The following is a 23,239-nucleotide window of genomic DNA, read 5'->3' as shown; positions in this document are numbered from 1 at the left end:
CTGCTTTTTGTGCTTTCTTGGTATGTTACATTTTCTTGTACTCCGATACGTCTCTGCTTATTATACTAAATTATAATCAAGTATTTCAGCTGTTGTCCAGGCAGTTGGATTAATAAGGGGATAGAAATTCTGTCTGTCTGTCTATTACCCTTGCCTGTACTATCAGCTGAGTTGAATTATCAGCAGGTAAACATACTTAAATGCATGAAATTCAAACTAAATTTAAATGGCCTGATTAAATGTGAACAGCAGAAATTCCTATATAACAGCATTAATTTTGCCATTTCTTATTGCACTGACTGATCACTGTGTCAGCAACTTGTTTTGTTTGGGGTCAAATATCAGATAGTTAGGTTTAAAAAGCCAGCAGATAAGGACCGCATAACCTATGATAAACAAATATTTTTTTCCCGGAGGGATAATGATTGGATTGGACAAGTTTGAACCACCTTCTGACCAAACTATTATATCTATACATGTATGACCACTTAAGTCTACCAAGGATGTAATTTAGTGATGACCCACTGGTCAAATACTACCTTGCAAAAACTGTGCAGCATCACCTCTATGGTGAGGAGATGTCTTGTAATGCTGTAACAGAAAAATCAATGTTTTAGTGGCTTACCTCTTCATTGGGAGCCAATTTGTTTTCTGATAAAGCATAATACACATGCAGCTTGATCCCTTTGCTCACTATTCATGTGCAAGGAGTACTCTATAAGTATATTGATGTATGGTAAGAAAATTCCTCTACTAATAATACAAGGGAATAGGTGCTTCGTGGTGTATGATATTATCTAAATAAATCCAAATAACTTTGTTATTAAATGTTCCTGTGATAATGGGGGGTGTTTTACTGGCTAATATGAAGAATGCCTTTGCCTAGGCAAGCAGTATACAGTCATGGCCCAAATTGTTGGCACCCCAGAAATTTTTTTCCAGAAAATCAAGTATTTCTCACAGAAAAGTATTGCAGTAACACATGTTTTGCTATACACATGTTTATTCCCTTTGTGTGTATTGGAAGAAAACAAAAAAAAAAAGGAGGAAAAAAAGCAAATTGAACATAATGACACACAAAACTCCAAAAATGGTCTGGACAAAATTATTGGCACCCTTTCAAAATTGTGGATAAATAAGATTGTTTTAAACATGTGATGCTCCTTTAAACTCACCTGGGGCAAGTAACAGGTGTGGGCAATATAAAATTCACACCTGAATCATACCTGAAAGCAGATAAAAAGGAGAGAAGTTCACTTAGTCTTTGCATTATGCGTCTGTGTGTGCCACACTTAGCATGGACAACAGAAAGAGGAGAAGAGAACTGTCTGAAGACTTGAGAACCAAAATTGTGGAAAAATATCAACAATCTCAAGGTTACAAGTCCATCTCCAGAGATCTAGATTTGCGCAACATTATCAAGACGTTTGCAACCCATGGCACTTCAGCTTATCTTCCTGGGCATGGACGGAAGAGAAAAATTCATGAAAGGTTGCAACGCAGGATAGTCCGGTGGATAAGCAGCCCCAAACAAGTTCCAAAGAAATTCAAGCTGTCCTGCAGGCTCAGGGAGCATCAATGTCAGCGCAAACTATCCGTCGACATTTAAATGAAATGAAACGCTATGGCAGGAGACCCAGGAGGACCCCACTGCTGACACAGAGACATAAAAAAAGCAAGACTACAGTTTGCCAAAATGTACTTGAGTAAGCCACAATCCTGGGAAAACGTCTTGTGGACAGATGAGACCAAGATAGAGCTTTTTGGTACAGCACATTATTCTACTGTTTACCGAAAATGCAACAAGGCCTACAAAGAAAAGAACACAGTACCTACAGTGAAATATGGTGGAGGTTCAATTATGTTTTGGGGTTGTTTGGCTGACTCTGGCACTGGGTGCCTTAAATGTGTGCAAGGCATCATGAAATCTGGGGATTACCAAAGGATTTTGGGTTGCACTGTAGAGCCCAGTGTCAGAAAGCTGGGTTTTGCGTCCGAGATCTTGGGTCTTCCAGCAGGACAATTACCCCAAACATACATCAAAAAGCACCCAGAAATGGGTGCTGGAGAGTTCTGAAGTGGCCAGCAATGAGTCCAGATCTAAATCCCATTGATTCTATGGAGAGATCTTAAAATTGCTGTTGGGTAAAGGCACCCTTCCAATAGGAGAGGAAGAGTGGTCCAGAATTCTCCGTGAGAGGTGTAAGAAGCTTGTGGATGGTTAAAATAAACGACTGATTTCAGTTAATTTTTGCAAAGGGTGTGCAACCAAATATTAAGTTACGGGTGCCAATAATTTTGTCCAGGCCATTTTTGGAGTTTTGTGTGACATGTCCAATTTGCTTTTTTTCCTCCCTTTTTTGTTCTGTTCCAATACAGGTATAGGACCCATTATCCAGAATGCTCAGGACCAAGGGTATTCCGGATAAGGGGTCTTTCCGTAATTTGGATCTCCATACCTTAAGTCTACTAAAAAATTATTAAAACATTCATTAAACTCAATAGGATTGTTTTGCATCCAATAAGGATTAATTATATTTTAGTTGGGATCAAGTACAGGTACTGTTTTATTATTACAGAGAAAAAGGAAATACATTTTAAAAATCTAAATTATTTGATTAACATGGAGTCTATGGGAGACAGGCTTTCTGTAATTCAGAGCTTTCTGGATAATGGGTTTCCAGATAATGGACCCCATACCTGTACACACAATGCAAAACATGTCTTACTGCAATACTTTTCTGTGAGAAATACCTGATTTTCTGGAAAAATTTCTTGGGTGCCAAAAATTTATATTCCTGCTAATCTAATTGAAATTGGATTTTGAATAACTTTTACTTTATATTTTTTAAATTGTCCTCCTGTTCCACATTTAAAAAAATCCCCATCTAATTTGTAGTTCTGTATATTATTCAGAATTCATTTGACAAAAATTATCTTCCCTAATAATACTGAATATTGACCACCTAATCATGTTTTAGATTTTACCCTGACAGTATACTAAGAGAATGTGACACCTTTCTCTTTTTTACCCATAGCGGATTCTACTGGCACACATTCTTTGTACACCAGCTACCAGGACTACGAGATAATGTTCCACGTATCCACTCTACTTCCCTATACTCCAAATAATCGACAACAGGTCTGTTCACTTATTCACTGTTATTGTTTTTTCTCTAATTAAGTTAAGTGATGTGTTTCATGAGATGTTGCTGAAAGTAGCTGGGAAAATGCTGAAAAATCACTGTAATATGCCCGCATGTTTTCAGGTAACAGCCAGAGGTCCATCTTGTCCTTCTGGGAAGTGAACTATAGTAATCCCACTTTGTCTGTTGGATTATAGATGTAAAGTGTCATTTCATCACTTTTTGTTCTGTGTATATATAATTTTTTTGTTTAAAGCAAGACAGTGAGCCGCACACACAGGGACTTAGTTAGAAGACAAAAAAAAATTTTTATTTAATGAAAAAAATCCAACGTTTCGAGCACCAACTGTGCTCTTCCTTAGGGACAAACCATCATTTTTTGTTTAAATAGAAATCAGGGCCTGATTATTGGTCCTACTGTTCAGTCTTGTGTCATTAATTCTATATACTCACAATTCAGAAAGCAATTTAAAAAAATTGTCAATGTACTCTGTAGGTTACCTATCTGTCATCTGTAATTCCATTGTGCCAGGGGCACATGAACCGGATTGTCTTCTCTCCTGCGCATGGGTTTTGTACGCAGATGGTGGAAAGCACACAAATCCACTCCCTGGCCCTTATACTTATGTGGCTTAACAATATAGAGAGTCTGGCTAATCTCACACCCCATTGTTTTTGAAAAAAGAATTATCTCTACACATGGCACTACACATTAAATTGAAAAACCAGACATTTGGTTAAATTTTTTGCACAAATATGCATAAGTTTTTGCACCCTGCCTGTGAAGGTAAAAGTACATAGACCATATTATTCATATTATACAAGCAGCATAGGGCAGGCAGAGTATGGCACACACAGGCAGCTTAGGGCAGGCAGAATATGGCAAACACAGGCAACATAGGGCAGGCTAATTATGGCACACACAGGCAGCATAGGGCAGGAATAATATGGCACACACGCAAGGTAGAGTAGGACAGGCAGTGTATAGCACACAAAGGCAACATAGAGGGAGAGAAGGGAAACCTATCATGCCTAAGCGAATAACTGATCATGACCACTCCAAGATGAAGAGTTTGTATTGCCGACATACAGTGACACAATGCCAGCACTGCTCCTACAGTCTGTTTGACGTGTGAACAATGTGGGCTCTAACTGAATCAGTTACAACCCACAGGAGTGAATATTACAGGGGCTTACAGCCTGAATCTGCAGTGAGAACAATGCAGGGGGCCAATAAATCTCAATACTGATACCATTTAAAGCTTACACAAAGGTAAGCAGTCACAGCAGCCAGGCAGGTGGGGGGCCACAAAAGGAGGGCTGCTGGGCTGGATGCAAGCCATCAGTTGGACCGCACTGTTCCAGTTCATGACGATCACACACAGTACTCCAGATATAAATGTGTATAGAGTGTTATCAGCGTTGGCAATAAATTAGATTTGGACCAAGACCTGTAAGTTCTTACTCATTACCTAGTTTATTCCATGAACTAGTCTATCAGCCAAAAGCATAAATCATCTTGTTAAGAACAAATTTTTTAACTTGTATCCTCTCTCTTGTAGCTCCTCCGAAAACGGCACATAGGAAACGACATTGTGACTGTCATCTTCCAGGAACCCGGTGCTCTTCCTTTTACACCTCAAAATATACGATCTCATTTCCAGCATGTATTTATTATTGTTAGAGTCTTTGAGCCCTGCACCGAGAACGTCTGTTATAGGTAGGTTTCTAATGACTGTGTGGGTTCTTAGTGACCAATTTCACTTTCCTGCCCTAATGTTACTTTGAACCTTTGAGTGGGTATAGCTACATATGTGGGTACATATGTGCCCATACGAGCTCTGAAGAGGCAAAAAGCGCACTATAAAACCCTTCAGCATAGTTACATAGTTACATAGTTACATAGGGTTGAAAAAAGACCTGTGTCCATCAAGTTCAACCCATCCAAGTAAACCCAGCACACCTAACCCACACCTACCAATCTATACACTCACATACATAAACTATAAATACAACCACTAGTACTAACTGTAGATATTAGTATCACAATAGCCTTGGATATTCTGATTGATCAAGAACTCATCCAGGCCCCTCTTAAAGGCATTAACAGAATCTGCCATTACCACATCACTAGGAAGGGCACTCCATAACCTCACTGCCCTCACCGTGAAAAACCACCCACGCTGCTTCAAATGGAAACTCCTTTCCTCTAATCTAAAGGGGTGACCTCTGGTGCGTTGATTGTTTTTATGGGAAAAAAGAACATCCCCCAACTGCCTATAATCCCCTCTAATGTACTTGTACAGAGTAATCATGTCCCCTCGCAAGCGCCTCTTTTCCAGAGAAAACAACCCCAACCTCGACAGTCTCACCTCATAGTTTAAATCTTCCATCCCCTTAACCAGTTTAGTTGCACGTCTCTGCACTCTCTCCAGCTCATTAATATCCTTCTTAAGGACTGGAGCCCAAAACTGCACTGCATACTCAAGGTGAGGCCTTACCAGCGACCTATAAAGGGGCAAAATTATGTTCTCATCCCTTGAGTCAATGCCCTTTTTTATACAAGACAGCATATTTATTGTTAATGCATATTTTGCTTGCTGCTATATCGGCTTTGTCTGAATATGCAGAAATGTGGAGCTATACATGACAGTTCTACTCATGAATGGTGTTTTGCAACAATAAAGAATTTAGGGTTTATACTTGTCACTTCTAAAACCTGACCCATGTTAAATACGTTTGTAAATTCTCACTTTATCAGAAACCTCTTGCGTAAGAGTTACTTTGACACTTGTAATATCCATCAGTTTTGTTCAGGTGTTTCCATGTAGCTCCCTGTCTGTGGATCACTTGGGTTGGCTGAAGAACATAAAATCACTTGGAGGGCTGTCTCTAGCATTTGGGCCTTCAGATTGACCGCCCTTATCTCTATAATAAAATTTGGAACAATATAAGAATTTCCAAATCAGGAGAAATTTTACTAGTCCTTGTTTTCTCTATATCTTACATATGTTTTGGATGTACTAGAAACTCTATATAGGGAGAGATGTGGTACGTGAAATATACTTTTGATGTCTAAGCTTCTGGGCTAAAGTTTCCTCCTTAGATACCAAATGTTCAATACAGTCTCAAGGGCCTTATGCATTTCAGTATTCTGGGAATAAATAGCCTACTAATTCAGAACTGTGGCTTAGCTGTATATTGCCATATTTGTATCTGTAGACTGCTTTATTTGTAACTAAGTATTATAAATTGCTTGCTTCTCCACAGTGTGGCTGTAACCAGGTCAAAAGATGTCCCACCATTTGGGCCACCTGTACCCAGTGGAGTCCCTTTCCGCAAGTCTGATGTCTTTCGGGACTTTCTTTTAGCCAAGGTTATCAATGCTGAGAATGCGGCCCACAAGTCAGACAAATTCCACACCATGGCTACCCGCACCCGGCAAGAATACATCAAGGACCTTGCTGAGAATTATATCACTAATACACCTATTGACACATCAGGCAAATTCAACCTCATTTCATTGACATCAAAGAAGAAAGAGAGGACCAGACCACGTATAGGGAGTGAGATGCAGAGTGCTGGGGCATTGTCCTGGAGAGTCGTAGCTCAAGATTTCTCTCGGGGTGCAGAAACAGAGTGTGCATTAGGAATCTCAAATGAGTTTATGGTTCTTATTGAAACTGCTACTAAAGAGGTGGTCTTTAACTGTTACTGTGCTGATGTGATCGGCTGGACTCCGGAACCATTATCCCTGAAAATATTTTATGGCAGAGGGGATCATATATTAATACGAACATTGGATGGTAATGGTGAAGACATAAAGGAAATCGTGCAGAGGCTCAAGGTTAGTTAACTGTTGCTGCAACCAGCAAAATCTAATCTTTATAATAAAATTAATGGCTTTTGCGCTTTAAAATTCTCTCAGGTCTTCTTGGCCAAAGTCAGTGTTTGATTAATTTTTAATAACAGAATGAAAACACAAAATCTTTCTATTACATTGCCAGTTTTGAGCTGGCTACATTAAGATAAGTGTAGATTTATGCAACAGATAGTCCCACTAGATTATGTTATATTCTTGCAATATGGTCATATGTGTGGGTGGCGGATTTGCTCAGATCTCAAGTGTGCCCTACATCATCTACTGGTTAGCTGATGACCCAACATGAACATCACATTAATTGTTCCTGTTGAGAGTATATACTAAAACTATAAGTTAGCATACACACAGTTAAGTGGGCAATGAATAAAACTGTATGAAAATTTGTGTGGCCAGCATTAAAACTCCTATTACCGAGTTCCTCCTGGATTTACTCCCACCACATAAAATCTTACACATCAACCCTAATAATACTTATATCTGTAATATATTTTTGCATTTTCAATACTTAAAGGAGAAGGAAAGGCTAATAAAGAGTTAATCTCAAGCTGCAGGCATACCTTCAGTTGTCTCAATAGTGCCCTTAAGTCTCCCCATATTTCACCTGTTCAGAAGATCAGAAGCCAAACAGGAAAAAAAAAACGCTGAGCAGGGTAGAGAAGATTCCCATAATGCAATGCTCCTTCCTAGACTTGGCGACTTGGGACTGTAGGCGGCGCATGCGCACACAGCAGGAGGGTCTGGTTACCATGGCGACGCAGAAGACACAGCCGGCAGGAGGAGAAGCGAGGCGGCAGGTGCGGGGAGCATGGAGGGACGGATGGTTGTGGCAGTAGAGGGAAACACAGGCAGGCAAACATATTAAGGCAGATCAGGGTGCAGTGCAAAAGTCCATTTGTGAGCTGGCAGGCAGGTGCGATCGGAGCGTGCGGGGGGAGGGGGGTTGTGGCATTTGTGGTTGTTAGCCGGGGCAGGTGCGATTGGAGGGAGGGTTGCCATGGTGACGCAGGTGCGATCGGAGGGGGGGGTGTGGATGGTGAGCCAGGGCAGGTGCGATCGGAGGGTGGGGGGGTTGTGGCATTTGTGGTTGTGAGCGGGGCAGGTGCAATCGGAGGGGGACTGTATATCCCATAGAGACATGCTGGACAAGATGGCGGCGCCGTTCACTGAAACAAGTATGTAGTTAGTGTATCTCTGTATATCTTTCATTAGGCAAGCCAGAAATATAGCGTTTTTACACAGCAATAGAAGTACTATTTAATAGTGTGCTTAATAGAATTTGACTTTCCTAGTCCTTTAAACCTTTTTAGACATGGTTGCTTACTTTTGTAGTAATGAATCCTAAATCTATAGATGGCTGCCTTTATTTCTTTAGTAATGACCAAATTGACACTAAAAAGGCCACCTAAGTAAAGTTACCACTTTAATTTTTTTACCCCCTTGAGAAATACGTTTTTGTGACAGCCAACATATCTCCATAACAAGAAACAGGCTTTGGTAAAAGTATTGCCCTTCAGCTGGTTTGGTTCTTAAAGCATTTTAAAAGAACATCTCTGGCACAGGAGAACCTTTGGTTTAACAAAGCACAACAAAGCATAGTGCTCAAATGCATTTTTGTACAGATACATATGTTTTCAATGTCCATCTGCATTCTTTCCTGTGTACCATTCATAAATGCACATAATAGCTAGTGTTCACTAGCCAGGAGTAAATTATGAGAAATAATCTTATATTGGTCTTTCTCTGCATTTTATTACCAAGTTACAAACAAGTATACAGTGTAAAGCAGATGCAGGATTTTTTTTTTATTGTGTTCAGTGTTTTGTTTTTTTTTTTATTGATTCAAAACTTCTGTTTTTAGATAATGACCACAGGATGTGAGACAGTGGACATGACACTGCGCAGGAATGGCCTTGGTCAGCTTGGTTTCCATGTTAAGTATGATGGGACGGTTGCTGAAGTAGAAGAGTATGGATTTGCTTGGCAAGCTGGCCTGCGTCAGGGCAGTCGTTTGGTGGAGATATGCAAAGTGGCAGTTGTGACACTCACACATGACCAGATGATTGATCTTTTGCGTACTTCAGTCACTGTCAAAGTGGTTATTATCCCTCCCCATGAGGATGGGGTGCCACGAAGGTAGGATATTTCCACATTTTTTCAATGTACCTATAGCTACACAGTGAATTTTGGTTGAAAAAGGACAAACATATATTAAGTTTAACCCCTTCAAATGAACCCAAGTGTGCATGTATCACATACATAAACAGACCTATCTATACACTTACATATACATCAACTCAGCTATAATAAAACTTTTCAGAGCGCAGAACCATTTGATTTTCATTTGTTTGCAGATTTATTATTAGTCGAAGGTCTGGTTTGGGAATATCGATTTAAAAGGCGAGAGCATGATCTTTATCTCTTGCAGTGACTGCATTTTTTAAAAAATGATTAAGACGGTGTTGCTAGTGAAAAGAACACCAGCAATATTAAGGAGTAGTGTAGAATTTTATACATAAGGGAATTACATTGTTGTACGACCTAATCAGCCTTTGTGACATATACACACCTATCTTGTTCACTTAGGGCTCTGGCACACGACCTATCTTGTTCACTTAGGGCTCTGGCACACGACCTATCTTGTTCACTTAGTCGCCTGCGACAAATCTCCCTTGTCACGGGCAACTAATCTCCTCGAACTACCATCCCACCGGCGAAAATGTAAGTCGCCGGTGGGATGGCACACGCTGCGCAGACGATTCCGGCAAATCAACATTTTCGCCAGTGGGATGGTAGTTCAGGGAGATTAGTCGCCCGTGACAAGGGAGATTTGTCTAAACTCCCGTGTGCCAGAGCCCTTACACATCCTTGCAAATAATTTTGGAGAAATGGGGATAATGTAACCCACAAAGGCAGAAATATATTCTCAAACATTTTAGAAGATGTCGCACTCTCTTATATACACTTTCCTGTACGCACCTCTACATACACCTCGTACATTATTTAATATTATATCTTTACACATACATTAATTATATATATTCTAAATCGGCAATATAATTTTTGACTAGCTATTTACTTTGCATATTATTTCATTATTTTACACAATAAAAACAAGAGACAATTTCTACAAGTTGGAATGCTGTTGAATTGGAGAATGAGCTGGTGGGAGACTGTCCAGAGATTTTTCTAGGAGTAGTAGAGGGCAAAAAAAGAATCAGGAAAGTGGAAGATACAAGGAATAGTGATGGGTGAACAGGTGAGATCAGAGATCTGTGAAGGAGCAGGGAGAAGGCAAGAAAATTAGTAAGGGGGCAAGGGAGAGCACAAAGAGATAGGTGAAAGGGCTCAGAGATTACATTGAGGGGTTGACAGAAAGCAGTGATGTGCTTAGAGGGGAGGCGCCAAAGGATATCCCCAAACAGAATTTCCCCCTGCATGCTGCATGTGACCCAGCCTCCACCTACACTCCACAAACCAAACCAAACCACTCCCACCTCCATGGGGGGCAGTCCTCTATTGCAACTTGCGCGCCAGATTTCCCCAGAGCTAGACACTGGCACCAGGGAGAGTTAGTGCACTGAACTTAAGGACAGAACTTAGATGTAGGCAAAAGAGTTGCTTGCCTAGCACCCCCTATCATTGTGTTCTAGACACATGCCTCTTCTGCCTACCCCTAGTTTTGGCCCTGGCATGGAGATTTGTGAAGGAGGTGGTAGCAGGCAACAAGAAACAGGCAAGAGATACAGAAATCTGTTAGGACACAAGTCTTTGAGGGCTTGAAGCCAAGTTTTCCAAAATATAAAGTATACGCTATAAAGTACAGACCTCAACTCATAGCAGCAGTTATGAGTGGGTCTTGTTAAAAAAAAAAAAATTGGAGAATTTTCTGGCTCCAGCTTTAATCAGATTAATTAACAAAGAACGACAAGCAAAGTCTTTGTAAAAGAAGCCATGGTATTTTTTAATAAGTACTTTTATGAAAACATTGTTTCATATTAAAGAACCTGCCTGTAAACTTTGGTATTTTTTTAATTAAGGAATGTAACTACATCTAAAGTACTAATAAAAGGCATACACTTCATGAAATATGGTGTTCATTTGAAGACTAGCGCACAACTATATGCTTATGTTAGATGATCTGTTAACTGGTCACCAACAAAATCTGACCACTGAAAAATATTCCACGTCAAGCCTGTGTTTAAATGCTGATATAGTTCATTGGTTTTAGTGGCACAGATGATGGTTAGGGTTCAAGAATTGAGGCTCTGGACAAGACAAGAATGCTTCTGCCTCTAACTTGCTTAAAAAAACAAATGCTTAAAAATGATCTAGCCTTTACAAGTTCTTTCAGTGTATGCAGCAGGCTTTTATTTGTTGCAGAGAGTAGCGTACAGAGCTCATCCTTGTAATACATGTATTTGAAATGGAGAGGAGTTAAAGCTAAAGGAGGTAGAATAATAGTCATTCTGGTAGGATGACAACTGTGCCATTTCTATTAGAGACATCAGGGAGCAAGTTAAGTTAGCTGTGTTAATAGATTCCCATTCTGTTAGTGGATATTTTTTTCTTTTTTCCAAACCAATTGGTCAATTGGCAGGTTTGTTCTGTCGAGTACCATTGATTCCTATGGAGCCTTAGAGGAATAGAATAGTCAGTGACAGTCTGTTTTTACATATTTTTAAGGGGAAGTTAATCACCTCATAGTTTTCTGTTTCACCCAGTTCTAAGGAAAAGTTAATCTCCTCCTTGTATTGTATTTCACAAATTTTCAAGGGGAAGTTAATCCCTCATTCCTTTCTATTTCTCAAATTTTCGAGGAGAACTTAATCCCATCATTGTTTTCTATTTCACCCAGTTCCAATTGAAACGTAAACACGTTATTGTTTTCCAAGAATGAGTGCCAATGCTCCTAAAATGGCAGCTGGAGCAATTCCCGCTTGGGAAAAATTTAAGAGGATTCATTAGAAACGAATGCCCTTCTTTGCATTTTTCGCGTTTTAAACAATACTTTATGCTTGAATAATTTGGGATTTTCGAATGCAAACTCGAGATTTCCATACGAACGATTCAAGCATTATTGTGACATTTTATACATTCAACAATGATCAAGTTTAATTCGAATTTATACAATATCGAGTTCAAGGCCAGAAAAAAAGAGTTTTAGTAAATGTACCCATTAGTGTGTTGTAGATAAGTCTATTCTAAGCAATTTTTTTACTGGCTTCATTATATATTTACTTGTTTAAATTATTATTCCAATTCTGCCTATTTCAAGCCTGAATTTAAAAATGCTGTTGGTGACACTGAACATGGCAACTGAAACACAGATGGTTCCATTTTAGTGTTATTCCGTAATTCTTATCTTTCTGTTCTGGCCTTCTCCTGTTGATTTTCCACTCTTAACGTCTAAACTGCTAAAATTGTTTCTAGGATAAATAAGCCCTAGCAACCAGAAAGTACTTTAATTCTAAAGCTGGCCATACACGGGCAGATCCGCTCGCTTGGCGATGTCGGATCTTCACCCGATATCAGTATCTATAATCGGCCCGTGTATGGGGACCTTTGGATTGCCAGTTGCAGGATGGAAAATGAAAATATTAAAAAAACAGAAAATAACAACTGAATGGCAGTTGAAAATTACTGCTGTCTGCATCATACTAAGTTTATTTGAAAATGTCACTTTTTTGTAAAGCTTCAGTATATTTCTGGTGAAGGAGAAGGAAAATTTAAATCGCTGGGGGTGCCAAAAGTTGCCCCCCCCCCCTTCCCCTGAGGACCCCAGGACAGTTCAGTTTTTTAACAAGAGCACTGGCCCGGGGTATCAGGTAAGTGAATATAATCACTGTGAGGTGCCCAGTTATTATAACTTTCCTTCTCTTTTAAGACTCACGGAGCATAGTCTCTGCCAGTGTTATTCAAGTGCCCAAATGTGGCCAAGGAGCCTGTGATTAGTTTAACGATCACATCTTGAGTTTTAGTTAAAGAAAAAAAAAAACTAAAGACTGGCTTATTGGTTTGGTTCTGGCACTTCTTTACAGGCTGAAAAAAGTCAATGGAGAATATGCCCCAATTAGCCCAAGTGGTATAGAAGCAGGTGTATTAGTTCTTGTGTAGGCACACTAGGCAAATCAATAGTGTACAATGCCGCAATTTTTAAATTATATTTATCCCTAAAAGATATGAATTATTGGTGGTATTTTTCTACCAGTAAATTAATACTAAAATGTGACAAAATAACAGGAGATAAGGCAGCAATGGGGGTGGGCTGTAAGGTTATATATATAATATATATCACATATTTGGCCCTCCTTACCTCCAGGCACAGATGACGAAGATGTAACATTATTCTATACGCAAAAGCACTACAGGGATTATGTCTCTGCATGTGTATTTTAAAGACAGCTGGATTAGTATTACCTGTAACTACTGAAAATCAAAGTATATCAAAGCTGTAATCTAACGTGTAAAGACCTGTTCTAAGGCCTAGTGTTCTTACTGTGCAGCGTTAATCCTCAAAAGAAAGCCGTGGTAACAGACTCATTTGGTGGAGAGAAAATTCAAAGCTTCTGGCAGGAGATAATTATGTAATACGCATAGACACTAATTTCTGCATATATGCAGTGCACATACATCCTGTTTATTTCTTTCCACTCTTATAATACAAATAGGTAGACTGTGAATTGTACATCTGGCGCCACAGGCATACCCTACACCAGGGGACCCAAGCTTGCTTTCTTGGGAGCCACAGTCAAATGTAAAAAGATTGGAGAGCAACACAAGCATTATAAAAGCTCATGGGGGTGCCAAATAAGGGCTAAGACAGCTTACAGGAGGCTTTATTTGGTAGGAAATCCTGTTTCTACTCAACCAAAACTTGCCACCAAGTCAGGAATTCAAAAATAACTACCTGGTTTGGGGGCACTGAGAACAACATCCAACGTTGCTCACGTGCCACTGGTTGGGGATCACTGCCCTAGACATACCAATGTATTTGCATTGAATATGCACTCTATTTAGTTGTATGAACTTTACCATCACAGTATCCATGTGTGCCTTTCATATACATGCTTTTACATGGTAACTACTTTTCATATACAGTGCTACATGTATGTACTGCTCTGCAAATACAGCCCCTTATTTCTGAACTGGCCGCAAATTGTATTTCAGGTACAGTCATATAATTTTATAGCATGAGTTTGAGCAAGTTTGGGCCTGTCGTTTTTTTGTATTTTTTTTACCTTCGATGCATTTGGCTAAATTGCAATTAGGGGCTAAAACATTTGCTGCATGGCACTTTCTTTGACGCGGGCGTCGCTTTCTCTGACGCGCATGTCCAAAAATTGGCTTTTAATTAAGACTTGTTTTCTACTTATGCTATACTGGGAATAAATTATATTTCTGGTTAAAGGGGACGTTGATCTTTATCAAGATTTCAGCTTCAAATAAACGTCTTAAATAAATCACATTTCTTAGGTTTTTATTACAAAAAAAGCAAGAAAAAAAAAAACCACACTCTGGTAGCATCCAGTGATATCCGTTCCAAAGCTTTATCCTACTCTGAATGCTGGGAATGGCACAATAACTCAGAACTCATATCTACTCAGAAGCTCCTCTGTGCTACTGGTAATGCAGATGTTTTCTGCCCTACTTGGTTCACTTCTTCTACTGATTTATGCACACTGGGTGTGTGAAAGGATAGGCAACTAAAAACAGAATTTACCTTATAAGTAAACATCATATTATCAGGAGCCCAGACCAGCTGGTTAGAGGGAATGAAGCGTGAGGTGGGAGGAGAGGAGATGCAGTAGGAGCTATAACCTTAAGGTTTAAGGTTGCAGAAGTCGATGTAAAGGGGCAATATAGTCCCCTATTTCAGAATTAGTTCAATGAATAGGGCTTGTGCAAAACAGTTGTGCCTTTTGTGTAAATTAGGAAAAATGCATGGTTTAAAGGAGAAGGAAAGTCATTTTGGCATTTTACTTCCAATAGATTTGCCACATCAGTGCCACCTAGAACGTTACATTTATTCAGCAGAAAGCTTCACTATACCTGAGTAAAGAGCCCTACAAGCTCCCTCTGATAGCAGCTGCCATTTTAACTTGATCTTGGTAGCTTCCTGCTGCAGTTATAGCTGTTGGAAGTTCAGATCACACATTCCTATGGGTGGGGGGAGTGAGTTCTTATGCATTCTTATGGGAGGGGGGAGCAGGAGAATGGAAAGAGGAGAGAACTGAGCAGCCTCAAGCCCCAAACCTAAAGGAGCCCTAAAAGAGAGGAAATCTGATACCGAAGAACATGTTCCCAAAAAAGGAGACAAGAAATCTTGTGTTTCTTTTGATAGAGGACTCAGTGCCACGTTTCTGTGAGTGCTTTTTTTACATACGTGGCTGTATTTACATAGACCTTTCTGATAAAGTTTACTTAGCTTTTAACCTTTCCTTCTCCCTTAATATTTCTTGCACTAAAAAGGGCAAAATCTGAAATTTGAGTAAAGTTGCATTCTACTGGTTCATATGAACGCAATCGCATGATTCTTCCTGTTTCCAACAAGCACAATCCAGCAAGATCCTCTGTATAATAAGATGCTCTTTATCTATAAGACCAACAGGCTGCAGCTGGAAGAAGGGAGGGGTTTGTTTTTACATATGGCATTCAGTGGGCTGCTAATCTGAACCAATAGTAGACTGTGAGAACTGCAAAAACTTATTCCTACAATTGGAAAATAGTATGTTCAGCCCAAACCGCACAAAACAATCAGAACATCCACCACCCCAGCTAAATTCAGCGAAGTCTAGAATATTATAGCTATTCATTCTTTTTCCCCTTTTATTTATTTAACCCACAATTTTCTATTGCTGGTTTAACATATGGGATTTTATCTTGAGATATGTTTGAAAGTTGCTCTATATAGAAGATTCACTGCAACTCCTGGGCTGGCATACTATTTGTAGTTTAGGTTCAAATGTAGTGTCTGCATAGAGAGTTCTATTTCATAATTGTGTCAATAAAATGAAGCTTATGAACCACGCCCTTTAAAAACTTGCAAGACAAGTTCAGACAATTTCCTCAGGTGGCTTTAGTAGCCTTTGCTGCAGTGTTATTGAGTTAACATTTACAACAGATATGGGCACGCAGAAGAGCTTTAAAACACTGTTGGAACTGAACAGGACTAATCAGTGTACAACATGTATATCTTTGAAAATGTCTTATTAGATACAAATATTGGTTATACCTATTTTTTCCCAAAATGTTAAATGTTGCAGTGTTTATTATACACATAACACATTAGCTAAACATAATCTATAGTTCAGTGCTTGTCAGCAGAAAGCACTTTTTAATTTATTGCAATTAGAAAACACAGCACTTGGAAAATAAATCAGGGGTGTAACTACAACTTAGGCCCCAGAGAAAACTTGTTCACCAGCTCCACACCCTGCAGTCTGTGTTTTTATCCATAATGTAATGTGGAAACCAATATTAGTATGTTCATTCCTAACCTCAACAGCAAAAATGGCACCATATAACCACATGTACATGCACTGACAATCCGCGACAAAACAGTTTTAATGTAGGATGTAAAGCAGCATGTTTATTGGCAGGGATTAAAGTAGAAGGAAATATAATAGGTGTCCCCAAGAGACTCTGATTGCTTACTGCAGGTCAGGACTCCTCTTCTTTAAAAGCCCAGATGAGGTTGCTAGATGAGCGGATGTTTCCCTAATATGCCCACCTTGAGGTGGGCGATATCAGGATCTGATCATTTGGCCCTCCAGCCGAACGATCAGATCACATTGATGGGATACAGGCCATCAGGCAAGGACTGCATTCACTCTGGATCGTTTTTCTGGCCAGATATAATCCGGGGGGGGGGGGGGGGGGCATATGCACAGTCCAGCTTTTTTTGGCCTGCCTTTATGCAAAAAAGGATTGCAAATATTAAGAAAAGAAAGAGTTGTTCTGAATAGTTGTTGGGGTTTATAAGAGTTTCTTTGCAGCAAAACCTGGAAAAAAATTGCACTCATTAGTTGTGATACCTCCATTTTAGCACACTGACTCTAAAGCCAAGAGTATTAGGCTGTGTTTCTTGAAGCAATTTGTCTCAGCTGTCACCACGAACTGGGCCACAGCAGTTGAAAAGTGAAGTAAAAAAGTTTTGTTGTTTTTTTTTTTTGTTTTTTTAGGGAGAAAGAAAATCCCAAATATATAAACAAGGCACGTAAGGCACTTAATCATAGGATATGCCCTGTGTGCTTTGGGAGAACATACAAGCTCCTTGCAGATAGTGCCCAGCCTAGAATCAAACTTAGGACCTCAGTTCTGAAAGATAGAAGTGCTACCCACAAAGCCACAATGCTAAATTGTTAATTTCCCTTTAAAGGAACAGTTCATTGTAAAAATGAAACTGGGTAAAATGGATAGACTGCGCAAAATAACAATTATCTCTAATATAGTTAGTTAGGCAAAAATTTAATCTATAAAGGCTGGAGTGAACAGATGTCTAACATAATAGCCGGAACATTACACCTTTTTACAGTCACTAATCAGACTGAGAAGGGGGGGGGGCATATGGGCCACAACTCTTCAGTTAGTTTGCATTTGAATCTGACCTGCCTTCTACAAACTAACTGAACAGTTATGTCCTCTGTGCTCCCCCCCCACCCCCGAAGTCACTGACTTTAGGTCCCCATACACGGGCCGATAGTAGCTGCCGATTCGGCAGCTAATCGGCTCGTGTATGGGCACTTCTGACGGGCCTGCCCGACTGATATCTGGCCTGAAATCGGGCAGATCTCGATCGGGCAGGTTAGAAAATCTAATCAGAGGTGGGGGATATCGGGAGAAGGTCTGCTCGCTTGTGACATCGCCAAGCGAGCGAATCTGCCAGTGTATTAAGTACCTTAAGTAACAGGTTAGAGAGCTGAAAGCAGGAAGTAGTGTTTTGGCTATTGTTAGACATCTGCCCACTCCAGCCCTTATAGATTACGTTTTTCTCTCATTAACTATATCAGAAATATTTTTTATTTTGCACAGTTTATCTATTTTACCCAGTTTAATTTTTACACTGAAGCAAAAAAGTATCTGCACACTCAAAAAAAGTAAATACAAAAGAAAAATGTATTAATTACTAAATAATAAAGCAAAAAAAAGCCCAACACATTTCAACCCAACAAAGGATCTTCATTAGGGGCAAAAAAAAAAAAAAAAAGGGGGCAGGTAATTTTTACACTGAACTGTTCGTTTAAGTCTTTTGAGTAGGGAGTTCTATACCTTGTATATCAGTTACTGGCTGCTTTGTATGTAAATCTGTATGTTCAATGTACAGTATATAGCCTTTTATTGTATCACTTCAGTTTTCAGAAGTCACCCAAGTTGCCTGCAGGAGGAAACTTCCCACGACTTTGGAAAGCCGAAGCGATGAGTAGGCCTTTCTACTGGCGATTCCCTTTATTTCCAGTGGAAAGGCCTTTCAGGGAGGTTAATCGCTTCCGGTAGCAGAGATTTATCTGTTCATAATTCTGCTTTCACAGTAGTAATCATTGATGAGAATTAATAAGATTGTGTGTCTTTTATTATTTTATTTTTTTTAACAGAGGATTGTTTGAAGCTTATGAACTAAGCTCTGTAGAACACAAGGAAATGGAGAATTCCACCTCTGGAACTCGCCCACCCTTCCGCAGCAATACAGCATGGCAGTGGAGCGGCTCTGCCACCCACCATGGAGCCAGCCCTTCCCAGAAATGGGTGACTCCTGGCCATGCACTATCTCTGAATAGACTGCCCAAGCAAGCAACATCAGTGTCTTCCCGGGATCCACAGTCTCTTCATGGGAGCAGAAGGCAAGTTTAAATTAAAGTTAGGGGCACCCAACTATAACTATAACCCTCTTTCTCCAGGAGACTGAAATGTGTTCACTTAGCTGAATACACTAGCTATAGATTCTCTTAATGCACACTATGGTGGAGGCAGGCTATCTGGATAACTATGCAACAGACAGCAGTCTCCTATATGGTTCTTGTCCTTTAACCTATTTAATGTTGCACAGGCTTTATGACATTGGTCTTTTTAGACTATTTTTGTCCCCTGGGCCAAATTTATTGTGGCAACCCCTCGCCAGGTATACCAGTTTTATTTGGGAAGAGCATAATTTATAAGCTTCTTCCAGAAACACGGGGAGGGGGGGGGGTGTCACTGACTTTTACAAAGTGCTATCGCTTTCTTAGCAGAATATACAAATTAAGATTGTATAATTTGTTTGCTCACCTGTAACATTATTCTAATTCCTAAAAGGCACAGACTAGGGAGAAGGATATTGGGGAGGTCCTGAGTACTCTCCATATATGCTAATATTTTCCACCAGAATCCCTGATTCAGGGAATATTGCCAAAAAACATAATATGTACCTACCTCCCTCAGACATAGGTCTGTAGCACCATTATATATTCTTACAAGTTTGTGGGGGGCAAGATACACTCTATAAAAAAAATTGACGTGTACATAACGATCTCTCGCTAAGATTATGAGTTGAGCTACCAGGTCCAATGCTTCTTCCCAGACAGCTCATGCATATTCTCTGTCCATTTGTGTATAATCTTTGCCAGAGTTGTGGGGTTGGTATTCATTAATATATCATACTTATAGGTTAGCACCTTAAATTGGTCCCGTCTCCTGAGAGATACTTTAAGATCTGCTTAGTAATGTTTTTTTTCTACTTTAGCCCACTTAGTTTGGAAATTTTCATAAGGAAACTCTGATATCTCTTGCTGGAGTATTCTTTTGGTAATAATAGTTGCCAAGTAGTGACCTAATCCAGAAAAACTGGCACAGCATGTGTTAAGGAGACAGACAGCCCTGAGAGGTGTGACAGGGAGGAGATGCCCACAGGGCCCAAGGAGAGTGAAAGCTTGTTCACCTAACTTTCCAAATCTCACAAGAATTTTCTGTGTATACAGGCCGGTGAGTTTCCCTGAAACGCCGTACATTGCTACATCACCTACTGCTGTGGATAAAGGACAACCTCATAGACAAACATCTGGAAGTTTCTCCACCCCAAACTCAGGAGGAGCAACCTACAGCCGATACAAGGCAACTCCAGATAGGTGAGTTATTTTTTCCCATTGTTTGTGCTTCAGAAAACACAGCATTTATGCAGCATCTCTTTTGTGGAGTTGCTTTACCTTGTGCTAAAATTGTATGTGACATTGCAGTGTTAACAATATATATATTTCCTAATTATCTCATTATATATATATTATAATATTCTAAAAGCTCTAGAAATGTATTTCACATGTATGCTGTACAGTGTTGTGGTTTTACGATTGTCCAGGTGGCCCGTCTTCTCATTTTGCTTATAATATATAGCAACACACATTGTATATTTTATATATATATATATATATATATATATATATATATATATATATATATACATATATATATATATATACATATATATATACATATATACATACATACATACATATTTACATACATACATACATATTTACATACATACATATATACATACATACATACATACATATATATATATAAATATATGTATATGTGTGTATGTGTATGTGTATATATATATATATATATATATATATATACACACATATATTCATATATGTATGTGTGTTGTATGTTGCTGATATATATATGTGTGTGTGTTTGTTGCCATGGTTACCACTCTAGTACAGATTGGGAAGCTTGAATCATGGTGCGACCTGCCCATTGCTATATGAAGCAACAGTGCACTCATAGCAAGGACGATCTTCATGTGATTGTTTTAATCAGGGCAAACATAGGTACTGGGGTTCTAATGTATTAATATTTTTGCTTTAATATTTGTCTTGTCAAAACAAAATACCTGAAAGTAATGAGTAAGGCTTATAGAAGGAGCAGTAACACACTACAATGTGGGCAGCTGTCAAGGGCTTAGAAACTTTCTCATGGTGTGTAGACATGTTCTAAACAATTGTTTCTAAAATTGGTGTGACAAGCGTCTATTTTGAGACTCATTTGAAATATTGATTAGCCCTAAATAGACTTCTTCCTTCTCATACTTCTTCATAGAAAACATTTTCCTCTTGTACTTGCTCTGAAAATGGCTACACATTTTATACGTGTGTGTGTGATACGTGCTGTATGTATTACTGATATTATACAGCATTCGAGAAGTGACGTCATGCACAACCAGATCAAAGACCCTAACTCCACCCCAGCCCTGTCACTGTATTTCTGCAGAAAGTTTCTGGCCAGTGCTGGGGGGGGAGGATTTTTTTTTTTTTCTAAAAAAGAAAAATATATGCACCCCATTGCCACCCCCGAAAAGCTGCTGCCCTAGTCACAGGAGCTCAGGTACCTATTTATAAATACACCTTGTCCTAAGGCCTTTTTGCAGGTCCTAATTGAAATAACAAGAGAGCTGCAACCAATACTCCATAAAGATGAGTGATTGCATAATATATTCCCAATACTGCCCTTGCTCTCAACAGCCCCTAAACAGTAAACAGCTTTTATGTTAAGTACCCTGAATGTGTTGGACCTGTACTTTGATTTACAGAATAATTAAAATAAAAATACCATGTTTTCAAATTGAGCACCTACACAGGTTACCTGCAGGTGTCATTGACATTTATGTGCCTCAAAGTCACTGTACTTTGGGGACACAGGACAGACATACTTAGACAACAAATGTCCTGTTGGGGCAGATTTCAGATTGCAGTGCAAACCACAGTTTTTGTGACCTCAGAATAACTGTTCTAATGTTCTATATTGCATTTGTAGAAATGTTTGCGACCATGCACAGTAACTTGAACTTTAGTTTGAGATCAAACCTTGAAATGCAGTAGTTTAAATACTGAGTTTTACTGTCCTAGCAGAGAGAACAAAGAAGTTTAGCAGCCCTTTTAACAGTATTGATCCATAGTTGTCCATATTCAGTTGCGTTTGACCATCTTTTGAGAGTCAGTGATACAAGCCCACTGTGCAGCTAAACTTGAGGGGGTTGGAAATGATTGATCATCATGTCTGTCTTTCATAGAAGCTGATGCTACAGGGTTGTTATGGAGTTATTCTATTTAGTTTTAAAATGTGCTGGTTACTAAGCTTAAGATTAATGTGAATCTGAATTAATTCCTTTTTAGCCTTGTACAATCAGTTTTATACTCAAGACTCAAACTGATAAATCTGCCTGTAAGTATAGCATAAGTGCTAGGAACAGGACAACCAACAGATCCCGATGGGCAGTGACATATGGGATTTGTTGCCTGCTTGAAAAAATCGCTGCAGGGGCAACAGATCTTCCTGAAAAGGTGGTGTTTCTTTGCCCTTAGACTCAAAAACTTTTTATCTTTCAGTAATTTGGTTCTCCTTCTGGCACTTTTTCTATAGTGGTATCCTTCAGTCCCCACACTGGTGTTCTATTCCTTAAACTTCCCAACTTACTCATAGAAATTGATGGCTTTGATCCTTAGGTATAAGTGGTTTAGATGGTGTACAATGGTTTTGTGCTATTGCCTTGTGGCACAGGTTAAAAGCATGCCGACCCTATGTGCTGCTGATGCAGGGGAAGCAGTGCTACCCATATGTGCGTATGCTTGTCTGCGTTCTCTCAGGATAACAGCTGACATCTGCACGGCATGAGATCCATCATCAAATTCAGAATTTCCACTTTAGCAGATGTAATATTCTCCTGGCTACTAGGCTTATTCGGTTATTCTGACTTTTAGTGGAGAAAAGTGCTAGTGGTCATTTTTTATACACTTTTTGATACACTTAATTGGCTGTTTCATTGGTTTTTTTTTTTTCATGGAGCTCAGAAAATAAATTGCAACATTTTGCAGGGTCGATTTAAAATATTACTTTAGTAATTCAAAACGCCCCTTTTTTTCTTCATGAAGAATTTGCTGCAAGGTTTTGTAAAGGGACAGTATACACCCCATTTTTATTATAATCTCAATGAATGTGGCTTGTGCTGAACATACCTGTTGCCTATTGGCAGCTTATAATACCGACGGGCCTCCTTGAATGACATCTGGCCTGATATTGCCCAGATCTGGATTTGATTTTTCTGGTTTGATTTTTCTGTCTGATCGGGGACCGCATGTCTGCCATTTTATTTAGATTGTTTGACCCTAGAGCCAAATGATCGAATTAGCCGATATTGCCCATATTTGGAGAAAAAACGCTCACTTGGGACCCTGGC

At 39.3% G+C, this 23,239-nt stretch overlaps 1 protein-coding gene across 5 annotated transcripts in view; it reads left to right on the top strand.

Annotated features, from left to right (window-relative positions):
• sipa1l3 (signal induced proliferation associated 1 like 3) overlaps positions 1–23,239 on the top strand; it is a 118,138-nt gene that overhangs the window by 70,903 nt on the left and 23,996 nt on the right. For all 5 annotated transcript variants that reach the window (XM_004917029.4, XM_004917031.4, XM_004917030.4 and 2 more), the window contains exons 8-13: positions 3,039–3,142; positions 4,709–4,866; positions 6,417–6,993; positions 8,888–9,162; positions 18,621–18,866; positions 19,980–20,126. In XM_004917029.4, coding sequence (XP_004917086.1) covers positions 3,039–3,142; positions 4,709–4,866; positions 6,417–6,993; positions 8,888–9,162; positions 18,621–18,866; positions 19,980–20,126 — 1,507 coding nt within the window. The remainder of the gene's footprint in view (positions 1–3,038; positions 3,143–4,708; positions 4,867–6,416; positions 6,994–8,887; positions 9,163–18,620; positions 18,867–19,979; positions 20,127–23,239) is intronic.

This window comes from Xenopus tropicalis, chromosome 8, assembly GCF_000004195.4.
Source record: "Xenopus tropicalis strain Nigerian chromosome 8, UCB_Xtro_10.0, whole genome shotgun sequence".
NCBI classification, from domain to species: Eukaryota; Metazoa; Chordata; class Amphibia; order Anura; family Pipidae; genus Xenopus; species Xenopus tropicalis.
Note: the sequence above shows the minus strand (reverse complement) of the source record. Positions and strands in the feature narration are given on the sequence as shown.